Source organism: Octodon degus, unplaced genomic scaffold (assembly GCF_000260255.1).
Source record: "Octodon degus isolate 3935 unplaced genomic scaffold, OctDeg1.0 scaffold00008, whole genome shotgun sequence".
NCBI lineage: Eukaryota > Metazoa > Chordata > Mammalia > Rodentia > Octodontidae > Octodon > Octodon degus.
The window spans coordinates 7,457,450-7,476,310 of NW_004524584.1; the positions used below are offsets into that span (position 1 = coordinate 7,457,450).

At 46.4% G+C, this 18,861-nt stretch overlaps 1 protein-coding gene and 1 long non-coding RNA gene across 4 annotated transcripts in view; one reads left to right on the forward strand and one right to left on the reverse strand.

Annotated features, from left to right (window-relative positions):
• Nucleotides 1-11,774: 11,774 nt before the first annotated feature.
• On the reverse strand, nucleotides 11,775-17,132 carry LOC111813694. Its single transcript, XR_002818880.1, has 3 exons — nucleotides 16,793-17,132; nucleotides 15,972-16,593; nucleotides 11,775-14,864 (listed from the first exon to the last, which is right to left on the reverse strand). It is a non-coding gene; the product is annotated as an uncharacterized LOC111813694 (long non-coding RNA).
• Nucleotides 14,947-18,861, forward strand: part of Slco2a1 (solute carrier organic anion transporter family member 2A1) — an 89,369-nt gene continuing 85,454 nt past the window's right edge. Inside the window, exons 1-2 of one of the 3 annotated variants that reach the window (XM_023705072.1) lie at nucleotides 14,947-15,299; nucleotides 15,482-15,934. In XM_023705072.1, the coding sequence (XP_023560840.1) occupies nucleotides 15,839-15,934 (96 nt within the window). In that variant the 5' untranslated portion in view covers nucleotides 14,947-15,299; nucleotides 15,482-15,838. Of the gene's footprint in view, nucleotides 15,935-18,861 lie in introns of all 3 variants that reach the window. The other 2 variants (XM_023705077.1, XM_004625006.3) reach the window with 2 other exon arrangements.

The following is an 18,861-nucleotide window of genomic DNA, read 5'->3' on the forward strand; positions in this document are numbered from 1 at the left end:
AGAAATTAAAAAATTTGAGTCAAAAAAGAGCTACAAATAGAAACTGGGATCTCTACCTACTGCCTGTGGGACAGTCCTCTGTCCCCAACTAGGGCCATGTGCACCCCCACTAGGTCGCTGAGCCATGTTATGAGTTGCTGGGATGTGCCAGTGTGTCAGATTTTCTCCGTGTCTCCTGTGCAAACAAGAATCATGTTATGTGCATAGCGGGTGCTCAGTAAATATTTGTAAAAGGGACAAACAAACAAGTTACCCAGGAATGTCCTGGGGCAGAGGCAATGTCACAGTGCGGCCAGTGGGATGGATTTTGGAATTGGATGGATTGCAGCTCAGATTCCAGCTCAGCCCCTCACTAGCCCCGTGACCAAGGGCCAGTGGCTAGCCTTCCCCGAGAGCCCTTGTGAGCAGGCCCTTCGCAGCGAAGTTCAGTGCTTAGCCAGGACCAAGGGCTGTGTTCTCCAGGAGGGGAGGCCTGGAGCCAGCGCGCCGTTAGCCATTTAATGTGTGCTCCCAGCAGCTGAGCTCCGACAGGAAGGCAAAGAGTGAGTGTGAATTTTGGCAGAGGCAGTGGCTGCGACAGTAGCTTCGAGGGCTGCTCGGGTGCCCTCCCATTGAACACAAAAGCAACAGATAGAAACGAATGCTCCATCGTCACAGGGAGCTGTCAAGGCAGTGCCAGAGTGGGTGTATCTTTCTGCACACCCAGATGGACACCGGATTCTAATGCTTGGCTTCCACTCTGCAATTAGTACTTAGGGAAAAGCTGCTTTGTGATCAGGTGGTTTCTCCTTGCTCTTATTTTTTTATAAAGCTTATTTGATTTGCTCCTGTATAAAATAATACTTTTCATAAAAAATTAAATATAGAAAAGTAAAATTATAAAAACACTCTTATCATGGAATGATAATCTTTATTAACATTTTGCTATATTTTATTTTAGCTTATTTCTTTTCATTTTATTGGTACATTTTAGATATACAAAATACCATTCATCATAGGGAATTTATACTTGTACACGATGTATGTTGCTTCTTTTTTTCCCCCTTTCTTTTCTCTCCATTCAGTTCCTCTTTCTCTCCTTATTTACAAAAGCTTTGTTTTCATTTGAACTTTTTCTTCTCATTTCCCAATATTTATTATACATTTTGGTCCTTATTTATACTTTCAGATTCTCACAGTGAAGAAACAATATAGTGTTTAAACATGTGTGTTCAGTTTATTTCACTGAAGAGTATGGTCTCAAGGTGCGTCCATTTAGCTAGAAATGTCTCAGGCTCGTCCTTCTTTATGGAACAGTAGTACTCAGCTGTATTAAAAAATCTTTATGTATTCATCAGTTGGTGGACATTTGGGCTATTTCCAAGATTTAGCTACTAGAAACTGTGCTCCTATAAACACAGGTGTGCATATATCTCTGGGGCATGATGCTTTCAAATTTGGGGGCAAGAATCCAAGAAGGTAAATAACTGGATCAAATGGAACTTCTGGCTTTACTTTTGTGAGGAATCTCCACACTGACTTGCACAGTGGTTGCATCAGTCTACACTCCCACCAACAGCGGAGAAGAGTTCCTTTGTCTCCCCAGCCTGCCAGCCTTTGTCATTGGTTAATGTCTTGATGATAGCTATTTTTTCTGGAGTGAGATGGAATCCCACTGTTGTTATAATTTGCATCTCTTAAACAACCAGTTCTGTTGAATATTTTTACATATATTTATTTGCCATTTCTACCTCTTCATCTGGGAAGTGTTTATTCATGTCAGATGTGCACTTTTGGGCTGGTCTTTAAATTTGAGAGTCTGATTATTTTTTTTTTAGTTCTTTATGTATTCTAGATATTGGTTCTTTGCCTAGAAACAGCTGGCAAAAGCATTTTTGCAGTCCGTGGGCTGTCTCTTCACTTAGGTGGTTTCTTTTGCTGTGAAAAGGCTCTTTAGTAAGATGAGATTTCTGTTGGTGATTCGTTGTGTTTTCTGTGTGATCAGGGCTTTGTTCATGCACTCTCTGCTTCCATCAGTACCTTCAAGAGCTCTACCTATTCTATCTTCCAGCAGAGTTAGTGTTTCTGCTTCGTTTTTTGGTTTTTTGGGGTTTGGTACTGGTGATCGAACTCAGGACCTTGTGCTTGCCAAACAGGTGCTTATGCCACTGGACTATATCCCCAGCCCTAGCGTTTCTGTTTTTATTTTTAGACCCTTGATATATTTCAATTTTTGTTCAGTGCATGGTGAAAAATATGGGTCTAGTTTTAATCTTTAGCACACAGAAAGCCGTTTTATCCAGCACCATTTATTAAAGAGGCTATCTTTCTTCCAGTGAAAGTATTTGGCTCCTTTGTGAAAGATAAGGCAGCTGAGGGTGTTTGGAGTTGTTTCTGCATTTGTTCCATAGATACTTGGGTCTGTTCTGTTTTGTTTTGCCAGTATCATGCTATCATTATCACGGTAGTTTTGTGATATAATTTCAAGTCAGGGTTTATGATGTCCCCTGTCTTGCCTTTGTTGCTCAGAATTGTTGTTATTCTAGGTCTCTTCTGGTTTCAAATGAATTTTTGGATTATTTTCTCCCTGTGAAACATGCTCTTGGCATTTTGATTAGGATTGCATTAAATCTGTACAATTTTAGAAGTATGGCCATTTTCACAATATTCCTACCTAAGAACTGGGGCTATCTGTCATTTGCTGATAACCTCTTTGATCTCCCTTTTCAAAATAATGTAGTTTTTGATGTGAGGATCTTTTACTTTCTTTGTTAGATTGATTCCTAGGTATTTCATTTTTGGGGACACACTATTGTGAAACACATTGCTCCCTTAATTTATCTCTCAGTGAGTTTGTTATTTGTGTACAGGAATGCTATTGATTTTTGAGGGATAATTTGGTATCCAGCTATGCTATTGAAGTTGGTTATTAAATCTAGAAACTTTGGTGGAGTCATCTATGTAGTCCTCTATGTAGAGTATCACATCATCCACAAATAATGCTAATTTAACTTCTTCCTTCCCTATTTTAATTCCTTTTATTTCTTTCTATTGTCTAATCATTCTGGCTAATGTTTCCAGAACAATATTAATAAGGATAATCACAGTGGGCATTCTCTTTTTTCCCTCATTATAGAGTGAAAGCTTTTAGTTTTTTGTATGTTTACTATGTTGTTGCCTGTTGGTTTGTTGTAGATGGCTTTTGTCAGATTGAGATAAGGACCATCTATTTCTTTTCTTTTTTTTTTTTTTGTTTTTTTGGGAAGGGTCTACAAGGTGTTCAGGGTCTCAATACTAGATCGGACTCATTGTGATCCTCCTATTTACAGTCACCCAAGTGCTGGGATTACAAGCACGTGCCACCACGCCCAGTCTCAACTGGTCATCTTAGCACAACCTGGGGGAGGGGCTGGCACAGCAGGCCCAGGGATCTAACCACTGGACCCTGTGCCTGCTTGTAGATGTTTTAATCCACTGAGCTATTTGGCTGGCCCTGGACCATCTATATCAATTTTCTGCAGGTTTTTATTTTTTAATCATGAATAGATATTGGATTTTATCAAACGCTTCTTCTGAATCTGCTGAGATGATTACACAGGCTTGTTTTGTTTTTGTCTTTGGTTCTGTCAATATAGTGTGTTAGCCTTACTGCTTTGCACATGCTGAACCACCCCTGCCTCCTGGGATGAATCCTACTTGGTCATGAGATATAATCTTCTTGATGACTTACTGCATTCTGTCTGCCAGTTTCACGCTGAGGGTCTTTGCGTCTATGTTCACTAGCGAAATTGCTCTGTAGTTCTCTTTCTTCTCAGTTGGGTCCTTCTCTGGTTTTGGTACGAGGGTAATGTTTACTTCAAGGATTGAATTTGGAAGTATTGCTTCCCTTTCCATTTCAATAAGGAGTTTAAGAAGTAGTGGCACTAGGTTTTCTCTAAATTTGTTGTAGAATTCAGCAGTGAATTCTTCAGTGCTTGGGATTTTCTTTGTTGGTAGGTTTTTAGTTATATCTTCAATTTCGTTGACTGGTTTATTTAGAATTTTTCCATCTTCTTGATTTAGTTTTGGCAATTCACATATTTCTAGTAATCTGTCTATTTCTTCTGTGTTTAGAATACAGATTCTTATTAAAATACAAACTTTTGAAGTAAGTATTGACAATCTTCTGGAATTCTGCAGAATGAGTCGTGATTTCACCCTTTTCATTCCTAACAGCAAGGATTTGAGTCTTCTCTTTCCTTGTTTTGAATAAAATTGGATAAGAGCATGTCATTTTTATTTAATCTTTCAAAGAACAAACTCTTCAAATCATTAAATTTTTGTATGGCTTTCTTAGTCTCAACTGCATTAATTTATGCTCTGATCTTTATAATTTCCTTCCTTGTGTGAGCTTTGGGCTTGACCCACTCTTCTTCTTCTAGAGGCTTGAAGCTCAACATTAGGTTGTTTATTTGGGCTTGCTCTGTTTTTCTGATATGAGAATCTGCTGCTATAAATGTCTCTCATAGGACTGCTTTCATTGCATCCCATAGGTTCTAGTACGATATACTGGCATTGTTCTTTAATTGTAGAAACTGTCTAATTTCATTTTAAATTTTGCCTTAAACCATTGGTTGTTCAGAAAAGCATTACTTAATTTTCATACATTTGTGTAGTTTTGGTGTCTTCTTTTGCCATTGATTTTCAATTCCATTGCACCGTAGTCTGACAATATTCATAGGATAATTTCAATTCCTTTGCATTTACTTAAGCATTTTCTATGTGGTTTCTTCAGTGTGTGGTTTGCTTTGGATGATGTGCTGTGCACAGCTGAAAAGAATGTGTATTTTGATGTTGTGGGGTGGAAATGCTAAAAACATCTACTCAGTCCATTTATTCAAAAGTTTGGTTCAGTTCTGGGATTTCTCTGCTGAGGTTTTTATCTGGCTGAGCTGCCTATTTGTGACTGTGGGTACTGAGGGCCCCCATCAAAATTGTACTAGTGCTTATTTAATTTTTTCATGTCTGTTGATAAGTGTTTTCTATAGCTCAGTGCACTGATATTTGATGCACATATATTTATGATCATCATCTCCTCTCCTTGGATTGTTCCCTTCACGAGGATATAGTGACCTTGTTTCTCAATCAGTCTTGAGTTGAAATCCACTTTTTCTGCAAATAAGATAGCTTCCCCTGCTTTTTCCAGTTTCCTGTCATGAGGAATGTCATTTTCCATTCTTTGACTTTCAATCTATGAATTTCTTTTTGAATGTGTTTCGTGTATGCAGTGTATTGTTGGATCTTGCTTCTTGATCCATTCAGCCAATCTGTTTCTTTTGGTTGGTGAGTTGAAACTACTTACATTGATGGTTACAAGTAACATGTATTGCTTTATCCTTTCATATTATTTTCCTGTTGTTTGTTCCCTGCTTTTCTCCCGCTCTTCTGTTTAATTACTTGCCTTACCTGATGGATTCATCCTGTTGGGGTTCATCAAGTTGTAGGCATTGTTATTTTTCCAGAATGTTGTTGAGAACAGTGTGGATTGCTAGTTTGGTGTGGTCATTAATTTCCTCAGATGTTCTTTGTCATAGAAGTATCCTATTTTACCATCAATTTTGAAAGCTAATTTTGTGAGGTACCTCTATCTGGGTTGGAGGTTTTTTTTTAAGCCTTAAAATAAGTCATCCCAAGCTCTTCTTGACTTAAAGGTTTGTATTGATAAATCTGCTGTGATTCTGATGTGCATTCCTTTATAGGTGATTTGTTTCTTTTCTCTTGTAGCTTTTTAATATTTTGTTCTTAGGGCTGGCCCAATAGCTCAGATCAAAGCAAAGAATAACCTGCTTGGGCAGACACAGAGACTGGGGTTCGATCCCCGGTGTGTTATGCTGGCCCCCACCCTCAGGGCACACTGAGATGACAACTGAGATGGCATGGTGGCATGCGCCTATAATCCCAGTGTTTGGGAGGCTGAGAACAGGAGAGTCATTATGAGTTTAATTTGTGTAGTGAGACCTTGTAGGCCCTGTACTAAATGCAATATAGATAGATAGATAGATAGATAGATAGATAGATAGATAGAGAGGTTGTTCTTGTGTTGAACTCCTAGAATCTTGACTATTAGATGCTTTAGTGTAGTTTTATCATGTATAATTGGAGTTTTATATGCCTCATTTATCCCTATGTCAGGTTTTTTTCCATCCTTGGGAAGTTTTTGCCACTACTTCTGTGAATAGAGTTTTTGTCTTTTGCAATATCTCCTGCTTTTCCATGGACTTCAGTAAATATTATGTTATTCTTTGCATCATCTAGCAGTCATGGGATTGTTTTTTGTTGCCTCTTGTTATTTTTAAGAGATATTTCTTTTTACAATTGCCAACTGCAATTCTGTCTTCTATATATGGTGTTTTGTCCTCACACTGGCTCATTCCACTGGCAATGGAAAATGTAATTTCCTGGATATCTGATTTTTCTGTGGATTCTATTTCTTTCCTATGTTAGGCATTTAAGGTTTCCATCATTTTCTTTTCTTTTCTTTCTTTCTTTTTTTTTTTCTCATTAAACGTTTTATTCACGTGACCCCAGAACCCAGCAGAATCAAAATCAACCCAGTTAAACCCAGCCCGCCCGGCAAGCCTCTTGGTGGCCCGGCCCTGGGGTGAAGCGCTGGCTGCAGGACTGCTGCAGCCACGTGGCGTCCAGGCTGGACGGGCACCTTGCTCACACAGCGGGTTTCCATCATTTTCCTAAGCTCCTCTATTTTTTTTTTAACCTATATCTGCTCTGGAATCACTAACCATGTCCTTCATTATGGTCACTATCTCTGAAATTGAGAAAATATTTCTGATTTTATTTTTCCTAGAGCCTCATTCAAAAAATGCAAATGGATGGTCTTTAATCTGTTTTACTTCATAATCCTCTGGATTTGCCTTTGGCAAGCTGGAAGTCAGGGAATGCATCTTGCTTTTGTGTCTTCTCTCTCTTTCTTTCTTTCTTTCTTTCTTTCTTTCTTTCTTTCTTTCTTTCTTTCTTTTTTCAGTTTTATTCCTGGGTTGGTGCTTGTAAATTGCTTATGCCAGTTAGCTTTATTTCTCATATTAAGAACCCTAATGAAATGACTGCTTCTCCAAGACATCATTCAAGTCTAGCCCCACTGAAGTTCAGGCTGGTTTCTGGCCGTGAGGCTGGAACTGGACTTGTTCACCCTACAATATTCCGTTGCCTCCTGCTCACCTACACACAGCTCCTTGACCTCCTGCTGAACTTGGAGCTTAAACTTGGCAGCTGCATCCTGATACTAGCTGCTGCTAGACTGAGCCAGCCTGAAGCTGCTCCAAGCTCTGAGCTCAGTTGGCCCCTCCCTAAGATGGCAACTCATCAATTGTCCTCTATTTTTTTAATCTTTTATTTATTCATATATTTGGTACAGGGTCTCACTACGCAGCTCAGACTCATAGTGATCCTCTTGTCTCAGCCTCCCTAGTGCTGGGATTACAGGTGTGTGCCACCACGCCCAGTTTTGTTGTCTGGCACAGGGTGCCCATAATTCTGGGGCTGACATGGCATGCCATACTGTGGGTCGAACTGGGGTCCTTGCACTTGCCAGGTGAGCTATCTCTCAGCCCAATTGCCCTCTCTTGGGGAACATCTGAACATGAATAACTTACCAGCCACTACAGTCTGCAGCACCCACTACTCCATTCCACTCCTGCATTTCTCCGTGGAGAACACTGAGGTCGCTGGTAGTTACTATGTGGCTGCAGGGTCACGCTTCCCCTCCCATGCAATGAGCCAGGGTTCAGAAGGAAAGTGCTCTCTGTGATATCCTTCTTCTGCATTGATCTCTCTCTCTTCACTGCCCTTGTGGCCTTCAATCGTCATTCAGATCCTTGCTGAGCCCCAGGGACTCACTTCCCCTCTTCTGCTCTTCCTCACATTGCTCTGTTCCAATGTCTGGATAACAAACAGCAGAGAGATTTGTTTCTCTGCTGTTCACCATTCTGCCATCTTCCTGGAACTCAGTTTCTTCTAATCTTTTGTTTTATGCAACTGCTTTTTGAAGACAACAATTACAATTATTATATATAGTATAATGGATGACTTTTTCCTATTTGAGTCATGTCATAGATATTTTCCTTACAATGACAAATTCTTCATACGCATAATTTTAGTGGCTGTCTACATTCCACAGAGACATTTCTCTGCAAGCTTTGGAGCCCTGTGCTCCTCAGCAATCTTCCTACAAAGCCAGGTAGTCCTTCTCTTTCCTTGCAGCCATCTCAGCTGCCAGGGCTGATTCTAGCAGGGGTTAGTGGCTCCTTGATACTCGAGACCTCGTAGGATAAGGCCTGTATTTGGAAGGCCAGGGTGCTGGGTCACACTGACCTGTCATAGACCTTTAATCTCTAGCCTTAATTTCCCTTTGAAATTGAGATAACAACAACCAGCTGCCTTGTTAAGTGAGATGCTGGCTCCGAGGCTGCTGTGTAGACTGCCTGTGGTGGTCCAAATCTTGGTTTATTGGGATCATCAGATAAATCCTGAGGACATTTCACTGACCTTCTCAGACCACAAAGCTACAACTCTTGTTGCATAGGTCCTGCTTTACCTTGGTCTTAACCATCCAGTAGAAAAGTATGAAGACGAAATATAGGAAGTAAAGCCATGCTGTTATGTTGAGCTGTGGGGGACTCAGGTCAATAATTTCTGACATTGCCAGTTAAACAGAAGACCCAATGCTATTATGCGCTACTGGACTCTTTTAGAATATTTTGCTTAGTTTACACACCTATAATATTCAATAACGGAACTTAGAAAAAATGGGGTATACCGATGAATGTCCATTTTGTATTTGTGTATTCCAAGTGGTTGGGATAGATATATAGTTGCATTCTCTTAATGAATAGAATGATTTGTTCTAATGGTGTTTGTAAATAGGATCACAAGTCCACTTCTTGTACAGCAATTAACCACTAAGAAGAATATATGCAGTGTATTATTTGTTGAAACTGTACTTCCGATTGGATTTGAAACTGTCTCATTGCTATCTGTTTATCAATAAAACTTTGAAAAAAAAAAAGAAGTTTTCAGAAGCTAGCAACAGGAAATCCAGCTCAACAGAACTTAAACCATAAAGGGAATTTATTGGCTCACAGAATTGCAAAGTCCATATACAGTGGCCCGGTAGGACCCAGAACCTGAAGGATGTGGCTAAAGGTCTCAGTGACCTCTGTGCCATACTATCACTTCTCCAGTGGCCCCATCTTGGGACAGATTCTCCCAAGGACTCCTCAGACCCTGACACTGAGAGAGGCACCCCAATGCTGGCAGCTCTGGGTCACATCATCTTTCCCCATTACTCCAGCAGCCAGGCGTAGGTCAATGTCCTCCTGCCCCTACTTTGGCCCACCTAGTCTTGCTAAACCAAGAGGGGAAGAGTGATGTCCCAGAGGAGAGTGAGGTTGCTTTTGCCACAGGAGCAAATTTGAAGAGGAGCAGATAGCAGACACCACCTCACTGACCATTCCTATGACGGTGGCTTTAGGGAGGTTCTCCAAGCTGGGAAGGCTAGGGCTCCCTGTGGGCTCATTCTCCATAGCCCAGTGTGGTGCGCTCAGAATTCTGTGGTCAGTCTTCCCAGCCTCTTCTTTTGCAGCCAATGTCATTCCCTTTCTGAATCCCCTGGAACAGGACCACACCCTTGGCCCTCCCTCTCTGTGACCATGACCTGGGAGGAGGCTTAACTTCCAGGGACCTCACCAGGTGATGACTCAGTACACCAGGGTGTGTTACAGTGTTACAGACCCAGGCCCAGCTGAAGGAGCTTTTATAGGCCCAACATTTACAGTTGAGAAAGCCAGACTGATGCTGCTTGGAAGAGCTAGGTTGGGCAAGGGCAGGTGCCAGGTATGGAGAAGGAGCAGAACAGCAGAGGAGCAGGTAGCTGAGCCCAACAGTCTGCCTTCTCTCAGTATCCTGGGCCCTGGCTTTGATAGATTGGAGGAAAAAGGATACTCTGTTAATGTTTCCCACCAGCCCCTCAGGCTGGAGGCCAAAAGAGACAGGCTCTTCCCACAGATCTCCCACGGTGGCATCTCGCTATCTGCTCTGTTGTTTGCACTTGGTCCCTGCCCAGAAGGCTCACACACCACCTGATATGAGGTCAGTCCAAACAGTGCGGGAGGGTGTGTGCACAAAGCAAGGCACCCACTCCCTTTCCCTGGGTGAGGGTGAAACAGAGCTCAATGCCCTTGGGCACCACAAGCAGGATGCTGAATGGTCGGACAGTGGAGTACAGGGAGCCCATGGCCTTTCTAGGAAGTGAGGAGGCCACAGATCTGAGCCAAAAGAAGAGCATAAGAAAGGACTCCAAGGGGCAAGACTGGGGAACCATGGTCAGAGGAGAGCAGAAGGCTGCAACCAGGTTCAGGAACTGTCCAAGAATGAGCACACAAGTAAGTCAGGTGTTGAGGGAAGCACAGAGCACACAGAGGTGCTCAGAGCTCCTCCTCATGAGGTCTCCCAGGAGCCCACCCTACAGGGGACCAGAGAGAGGGGGAGGGAAAGCACCATGGCCAGCAGGTGCCCAGGAAGCTTTAGGAAGCCCGCCAGGTGAGGCATGTGTGTGCCGTGTATATGCTGTCCCCAAGACGGTGCCTGCATTTGGGCTCCCAGGGAAGAAGGTTGGTATTCAGAGGCTGGATCTTGGACTCCTAGTCAGAGGGGAAGTTTCTGGGAGGAGTGGAGATAGTGGGGCCTGCGAAGAGACTATACCAGCTGTAGCACACACCTAGATGCAGACAGGACAGGAACTCCCAAGGAGAAAAGTGGGAACACATTGCAGAGGGAGAAGAAACTAAGAGGGAAGCATTGCTGACTTCAGGAGAAAGCACCACCATCAATAATGGTGGCCATTACTGAACTGAGAGACCAGTTCGCTCCTCACCACAGCTACCTACAGATGTCAAATGACCTGCCTGACTTCACATAGCTTGTAAGTTGATAGTGCTGGGTTAGAACAAGAGGATAGCCCCTGGCCTTGTGGATCGTGAAGTGCAGTGGGATCCAGCACTTGCTGGGGTGGTGCCCATACAAGGTCTCTGACCTGCAGTCCTGGGAGCTAACTTCCTTCTTTGGAGCTGGGAGAGCAGGTGGAGTCTGGGTCAAGACAGCTATGCCCAGTTACATCCTTGATCAGCCTCAATTTGCCGGTGAGTGAAATAGATCAGGGAGGCTCTGAGCTCCAGAGCTTTTTCTGGACTGCTGCAGAACAAGGCAGGCCCTGTGAAGTGCCGGGAAGAAAAGAGGAGGTTCTCCGTAGCTGGTAGAGCACACCACTCGTGTAGCCTGCCTGCCTTCCCCTTTAGAGACCAGGAAGGTGCCACCATGACACAGGAGGAAGCTGCATAATGAGAACACAACATGAGAAGTGAGTTTTAGTATCATAGAGAAAAATATCTAGAAATGTTCATAACTGCTGAACGTAGCAATTACACTGCTGGCAATCAGTTCTAGTGCAAAGGACTTTTCACAAAAAAATGTCATCAAGTCAGCATTTGTCAAAAATGAAAGTTGTGGACGTCTTTGACATTCAACACCAGCAGAGAGGGCTTTACCATCCCCTGGTTGCCCATACAGCTATTCAAAAGTACTGAAGAAGAATAGAATGATGTAGATGGTAAAAAGTAGGGTTCTAATGGGACCCTGTGGTTTTAACTAACATCATGCTGATGGAAGAGAACTAGAAAAAGTAGATAATTCAGCAAGATTTAAAACATGATATGGAACAATAGGTCAATTGAATACACATTTATTTAACTTTCCCAGTAGAATTAAAACACAGTAAATTATTTTTGAAAGAGTATCATATAGAGATTATAAAACAGTTTACAAACAAGCATTGTGACAGAGAGACTGGTTTTCTGGTGGCTCAGTAACTTCAAGGTGGTCACAGTCCCCGGGGGGTGGGGGGGGGTCATTAGAGAGGCTCCGAGAATGTCTATTGAGGGATCACAGTAGGATCCAGACAGAGACAGGAGTTCTGCTCCCCAGGGATGGGCGACTTTCACATAGGAGTGGTGGGAGCTGGCACTCCCTATGACCTGAACCCCACTGGTACAGCACCAATGGGCTGGGCTAGGCTGGGGCTTCTACCCCCAGGAGGAGGCTGCAGAGGGAGTGGACAGGGAGGGGTGCAGGGCGAGGCCTGTGAGTGTTGCTCTTTTTCTTGCCAAATCAGTGAGTGATATTCACTAAGTAAGACCAGAAGCTAGGCTAGCACAACCAGGCCTTAAGGAAGTCATCCAAGGAGGCCGTGGAAACCCCATCACAGGGCCTGTGCCCTAGAGCATCCTGGGAGAAATGCTGAGCAGTTCGTGTCTCAGACAGGAGAACACCCTGGTACTGTGGCCCTCCTCCCCTGCCACACTGCATTTTTCGGGTGGGGGAGGGGGACTGGAGGGTGACGATGGAGGCTACAGGAGGAAGGGTGGGGTAGGGGAGAGAAGGCTTGCAGCAAGTACTGCTGGGAACCCACACGGGTGAGAATGAAAGCCCAGAGGGAAGAGCAGGATGGCAGTTCCTGAGGGAGACCTAGAGAGATCTGCAGTGCCCCTGGCTTTAGTTCCCCCTGGGAGACACTCCCAGCTAGGGGTGGGGTGCCAGCAGCAGAGGTTGCATCCTCAGGAGAGCAGAGGGAAGACCTGAGAGCACCAGAGTAGGAGAGACACTCAGGTGGGCTCATCACCCCTGAAGGATCGTCCTGCAGGTGGGCACTGGGCTTGGTTTGCCCCCATGCTATGGCTCAGCCCCTTTTCAGCAAGAGGCCTCACAATTCAGGTTCTCTACCTATGCTGTCTGAGCTTAAATCTAGACTCTGCAATTTACTAGCTATGTGGTTGACCAAGTTATTACATCGGTACCTCAGTTTCTCAAAATATAAAATGGTATTAATTAAAGTAACTGCTCTTGTTGGGTTGTTTTGTAGATAGAATGGATTAATATATCAGCACCCAGCAAAGACTTAGCACTATGTATTTGTCAAATAAAAATACAGACGTGTCCAGGGTGGATAACAAGGGAAGTAAGCTGCCCTATTGGTGACAGTGACAAAGAGATAGAGCTCTTGGTCCTCCAGCTCGCAGACAGGCAGTCATCAGGGAACTCCCTGGCCTCCATACCTGTTGCTGGCTGGCACTCAAGGAGCCAGGTGACCAGAGTTAATGCATGATAACAGTTGGGCGGCCAAATTGCCCAGGGGACCTTCACCAGCTACTGTGGGAATGGGCAGTGTCGCTTGTAACCCGACTGACCAAGTTCATGGCAAGACATCGGTGAGAGCAGACACGGCTGAGGCTCCGGGACAGCCAGAGGCCTCGGAAGGTGGGTTTTGACAGAGAGAAATGGAGGTCTGCCCCAGGCACGGGGTCTTTTTAGAATTCATTTCTGTTCGATTCTATTAAAGCAGACATTTGAAAGCAACAAGACTTAACCAGGGAAAGAGAGAATCCTGATGCAGAAGTGTCCTTGACAAGGAACTCAGAGCTGAGCTCGAGGAAAAGTCACCAAGCAAAGGTCACGAAGAGCAGAGCCACCAACCACCACAGCACAGCAGCTGTGCAGCCCTGGCCCTCTCCAGGTCCCAGGCCCCTGTGTGTCAGTCACCTGGGAGACACTATAGCAGCTCCACAACAGGCTCACCTCAAAGAAGACACTGAGGGCCGTAAGGGTGAAGCCAACGATCTGAAGGAACACAGTTGGCACAAATGGAAGGCAGCATCTTTGCCAGACTACCAGGTCTGTGCTCTTAGCCACCATATGTGTTATCCTAGAGTGCCCTGGGACAATAAAGGCAGGAGCATACTGCATGCTTGCACTTTGCTCTTCCCAGCTACTCCTCAGTTTGCAGAATCTGCCCTGTTCCCATAGTACCAATGGGACGCAGTTTTGTCAAGGTCCTCCATGCCAGACTTTGCCACCCCTGAGTATTTCTCAGGTCTTATCTTCCCTTCTCTGCCACCTGTGCAAGCCTGTGTTCTCATAGAAACACTGCCTCTGTGTGCTAGGAAGACTCCCCTCCCCTGGTTCATTCCCTCCTCTCTGGCTCTAGCCCCTGGGCCTACCCTGATGTTGCTAGGGCCCACCCTGAACCTATGTCTCAAGAGATTCTTGCTGGGAGGTGCATTCCCTTCTCGAGGTTCAGCCACCACCTCCATGAGCAGTCACCAAGCTCAGGGCCTACTATGGTGATCATCTACCTACTGTCCAGGCCATCTGAACAAGCCCTTTGTGACCCCACCTTCTCTCCCCTACCCCACCCTTCCTCCTTTGGCTACGTTCTGTCAAGAGTGGGCATGCTGATTGCACGGGCCAGATCTTAGTTGCCACCAATGTCTCCCTCACTTCCACATGGATGCCTTCTCTGTTCTCTATTTCTTGGGCTTTTCTCTCCTTCCCACCAGCAACCCACGGTGGCAATCCAGGCGTGTATCGCAGCTCCAGGTTCTCCTTCCACTGGTTTCCCTACTCCTCTCTTTCCTGGCCGTTAGGCCATGAGAAAAGTAAATCATCCAGGTCAGCAGCTGTTCAGGATGGCCGGGCCCCTCTTTCTTAGGAGGATTTCTCTGTCCCAGCGTCTTTCTCCAGCTATGCCAACAATCACCTGCTCCAAGAAGTCCTCCTGCTGTTCTAGCTGAGCTGTGGTCCGGCAGTGCTCCCAACAGGGGCTGTGCACAGTAGCTCTCCAACCACTCTGACGTTTCCTCCTCTCCTCACCCTGAGACCAGAGAAGCAGCTGCTTTTGGCAGAACACCTCTTGCCTTCTCTGGGAAAGCTGTACCTTCTCTTCTTGGGGCTCGCTGTCCCAACAGTAAAAAAAAAAAAAAAAGAAAAAGAAAAAAGAAATCCTAGGGAAAAACAAGCCCACTTCTTTCATCTTGAGAACGAGGTCAGTGGGTGCATCCCATTTGTCCAGCGCTCCACCCTACTGCCCCCCACAGCCCTCTAGGCCACTCTCAGCCCGGTTGACACTTGACAGCGCAGGCAGTTTACCTTGGCCCAGATCCAGAGTTCGGGCCCAGCCTGGGGCGGCCCCCAGCTCTCCACCTTGTTACCCGCCCCCTCTCCAGCGCAAAGAGCAGTTTAAATATAAATCAGTCTTCAGCACAAACAGAGCCTCAGAGAGCCTCGGAGCCATCACCGGAACTGAGGGCCCAGGTTTGCCGCGGCGAGTGCAAACAAGCAGAGACCAGCTCCGTAAATCTCCCCGAGTGCCTTGGGCGGGGTGCCGCGGCTCACCTCGCGCCGGGAACCTGGATCCCTTCCACCCACTGGCTCCCGCTGTACGCAGCGTCCCTCGGGCCCCTCCAGCCCCTTCCCATCCAGCCCCCTGCCCTCCGCTGCCCAGCCTACCCTGGGTCCCCTCTGGTCATCCGCCTGCAGTTCCCCCGCGCCCCCCTTTAGCCCGCAGCCTACTGCCCCCTCCAGCCACTGTCTCCTCACCCTCCACCACCCCTCCCCGCAGGCGGGACCTCTTCCTGGGCCGATCTGAAGCACTGTCGACCCCAGGAGCGCCCAGGGTCTGGCGGCCCCGGCAGCACAGACGCCGCGGGCGCCTACGGACACCTGTCTGAGGAAGCGGAGGGGGCGGGGGCTCCAGGGCCTTTGACATCGAGGAAGAGGGGAGGAGGGAGAAAGCGTTTCATCATCGGCGGCGGCCACTTATAAAAACTTGTGGACACACACGCTCTCGCTCAGTCTCCACACCGCGCGCCTCCGCGGAGCCACCTCCCCGCCACACCAGCCCCGGACTCCTGGGCCTGCAGCCGCCGCCGCGGGACCAAGGGGACGTCGCTCGCGCAGCGCCTCTGCTGCCGCCACCATGGGAATCCTGCCCAGGCTAGGCGCCCGCCCGAGCAGCAGCGCCCCCGCGGGCCGAGCCGGCCGCTGCTCCAGCGCGGTCTTCGGCAACATTAAGGTGAGCTGAGCGCGCGGGACCGTCGTGCAGGGCGCACCTTCGGCGGGGCGCCGGCGTCCTAGCTGCGTGAGCCGGGGAGGAGCTGGGCGCGCCCGGCTTCCTCCTGCGCCCTGGGTGCCGAGCTCCGTCGGGGTCGATCGCTGGCCCGACTCTGCAGACGGGCGGTGGGCGTGTGCACGGGCGTGTGTGCTCACACGCTTTCCGGTGAGGAGCAGGACAGCCAAGGAACCTGTGGGGAGCAGAGGGGAGCTAGCTGATGAGGGAATGCACCGTTCTTTGGCTGGGAGCGAACTTCGGGAGGAACGTTTGGTCTGTCTGCGGTGGACAGTTACTCCGTTCATAGGATGGGCTTGGAGGTGCCCAAGTCGGCGACTTGTGGGGACCCGCTGTGGGCATTCTGAGACGGCTCGGTGGTCAGACTTCCTGGGCGGGTGGTAGAAGCGATCCTGTCCTTCCTTAGACTTTGATCTTGTTCCTGCTCTGCTACCTTGCAAAACAGAACTTCCCAGCAAAAGAGACCTCCTCTTGGATGGTCCCTGAAGCAGGCGACCAACTTGGCTTCGCTGACCAGCTCTCTTGGTTTGCAGATGGTCTCAGGAAAGCAGCGGCTCTCCTGGTTCGCTCAGCAATTTCAGAGCAGATGCCTCTGGCCTGGCATGCTAAGGGGAGCCAATAAGGAGAAAAAAAAAAAAAAAAAACACCGGGTATTGACAGCTATTAGCAAGAGGGAGAAGGGCTTCTTCCCCAAGGTTAAAATGCTGTCTCGAAGAACCTGGAATGGGTGAATCCACATTCAGTACTGCAGGGGTCCTACACAGGACACCTCCCATGAGGAAATGGGAGCCTGCAGGTGCCTACCCATATCAGGGTGCCTTGGAGTCAGGCTGTGGGTTAGGGTGCAGACGTCCACTCTGACAATTGTTAGGATCAGGTGAAACTGAGTGAAGCCTCCAGTGGTGCAAGCTTGAGAACCTGGACCATGCTAGGGAGGGAGTGGACAGCTTACACGTGTCTCAGGGAAAAGGAGCGGAGGTCTGAGTGGATCCCACGATCACACTTAAATTCCTATTGTTATCAGAGAAGCGGGTTACCCGTTCCTGTTTCCTTCTTTCCTTACACCATGATAAAGGTTCAATTGATTTTTCACAGTGGAATGTAAATAAGACAGACACTCAGATGATTTAAAATAATGCTCAGATCTCACCTTCAGCCAGACCTGGATAGGAAAAATGTCATTTTGGTTCTACCAGTTAGGAGGGTGGAGCATCACCAGTTTGAAGATGTTTCAGCCAAGAATTGTAGCAATTTTGACACTTTAAAATTAGGAAATGACCGGAAGGGGTGGGGGTAGAGGTTGGGTGGTCTACAAGGAAGGAGACTGTGGGGGAGGCAGGGTCTGTCTCTCATTTCCTCAGAGGGGCAGGAGAAGCAGTTGCTACAAAACAGATTCCTGACACTGAGGATAAGGAGGAACCAAGAATGGGCCAATTAGGCCTGTTTTAAGCCCCTGAAATAAATGAGTTTGTGGCAGCAGTTTCTCTGAAGAGCTATAAAAATAAGATAACTTTCTGCAGGCTGCTGATTTGTGCCTGAGGCCTGGGCCCAGGCCAGCTGGCCTCCTGAGGGAGTTCACACTCATATCAGAAGAGTTTTTCTGGATTCTCGAAAATCAGATCCTCTTAATCATTACCTCTGTTGATCCACAACAATTCTAAGAATAGTTCTGGAGATCTCAGCTTGCTTCACTTATGAGCCTGAAGCCAGACATATCTGGCTGTCTTCAGGCAAGTCTAGAATCTGGATTCCGGTTAATTAAACTTGCCCTTCCCTCCTGGGTGCAGTAATGACTACCTGGGAGATTTTCTCCTCCCAAGGAGAGGCTGGGTGGTTCTGCACCATCCCAAAGTGAACAATGTGTTGCACATGTCTTGTGACATGACTAAAAACAGGAGATATCCAACCTAGGGATTTGTCACTTTTCTAGGATCTTTGTTTCCAGGACAGATTAACCAACTGGCTTTATGGACATTCCTGCAAAGATCCACATTCCTCATGGTTTAGGGGAAGGGGATCAGAGCAGAAGACTTAGCACGATGTCCCACCCCAAACTTATTCACTGGGTGATGCATCTTTCCTAAGCCTCAGGTCTGGAAAAAGTCAGCAATGAGAACAATGCCTACCTTGTGCCCCTCAGTCAGGATTATATGTGGTGCAGTGCAGGCACCGGGCTTACTAAATCAACCTGAGCTGCCCACATCTGGTTACCAGTTTGAGACCACTTCTTGCTTCAACAAATAGGAATGTATATTCAAATATCCGTTAGGAGCTATTAGTCCACTAATTTCATGATGCATAGTTATTAGTTAAGAAAAACTATGGCTAATGATACTGATAATGCCAATAATAATAATAATAATGTATTATATGACTGCACCAGAAGTAATGGAAACATTGTGCCCATATTTTGTTCTCTTTGCAGCTCTATCAGGTGTATATTATTGTCTTTCTTAATGGCAAGAGACACAAAGCTGTGCAAGGCTGGTCCTATGTGTGATCATACAACCAAGAAAGGGTGACATAGAAAGAAATCAGGCGTGAAAGACTCTAGGTTCTAACTACAGTGCAGCCAGGCCCTCCTAGCAGCACCTGCTACTCAACTCTGGTTTAGCAGGTGGGGATACCATAGATGTGCTTGTTTCTAATAGTCAAGGCTGTCCCCAGGCCCTGATGACCAGTTGTGACCAAGGGTAGTTGCATTAGCTGCAGTTTGGATGCTTCTACTTGCTAACAGGCTTATGACCTTCCACTCTTTAGAAGTCTTATATGAAGAGCCTAGCCACTCTCAGGGTTAATGTTTTGTTTTTAATGATGGTGGAATTGAACCCAGGGCCTCATCCAGGTGAGTAGCTCTCTACTCCTGAGCTACA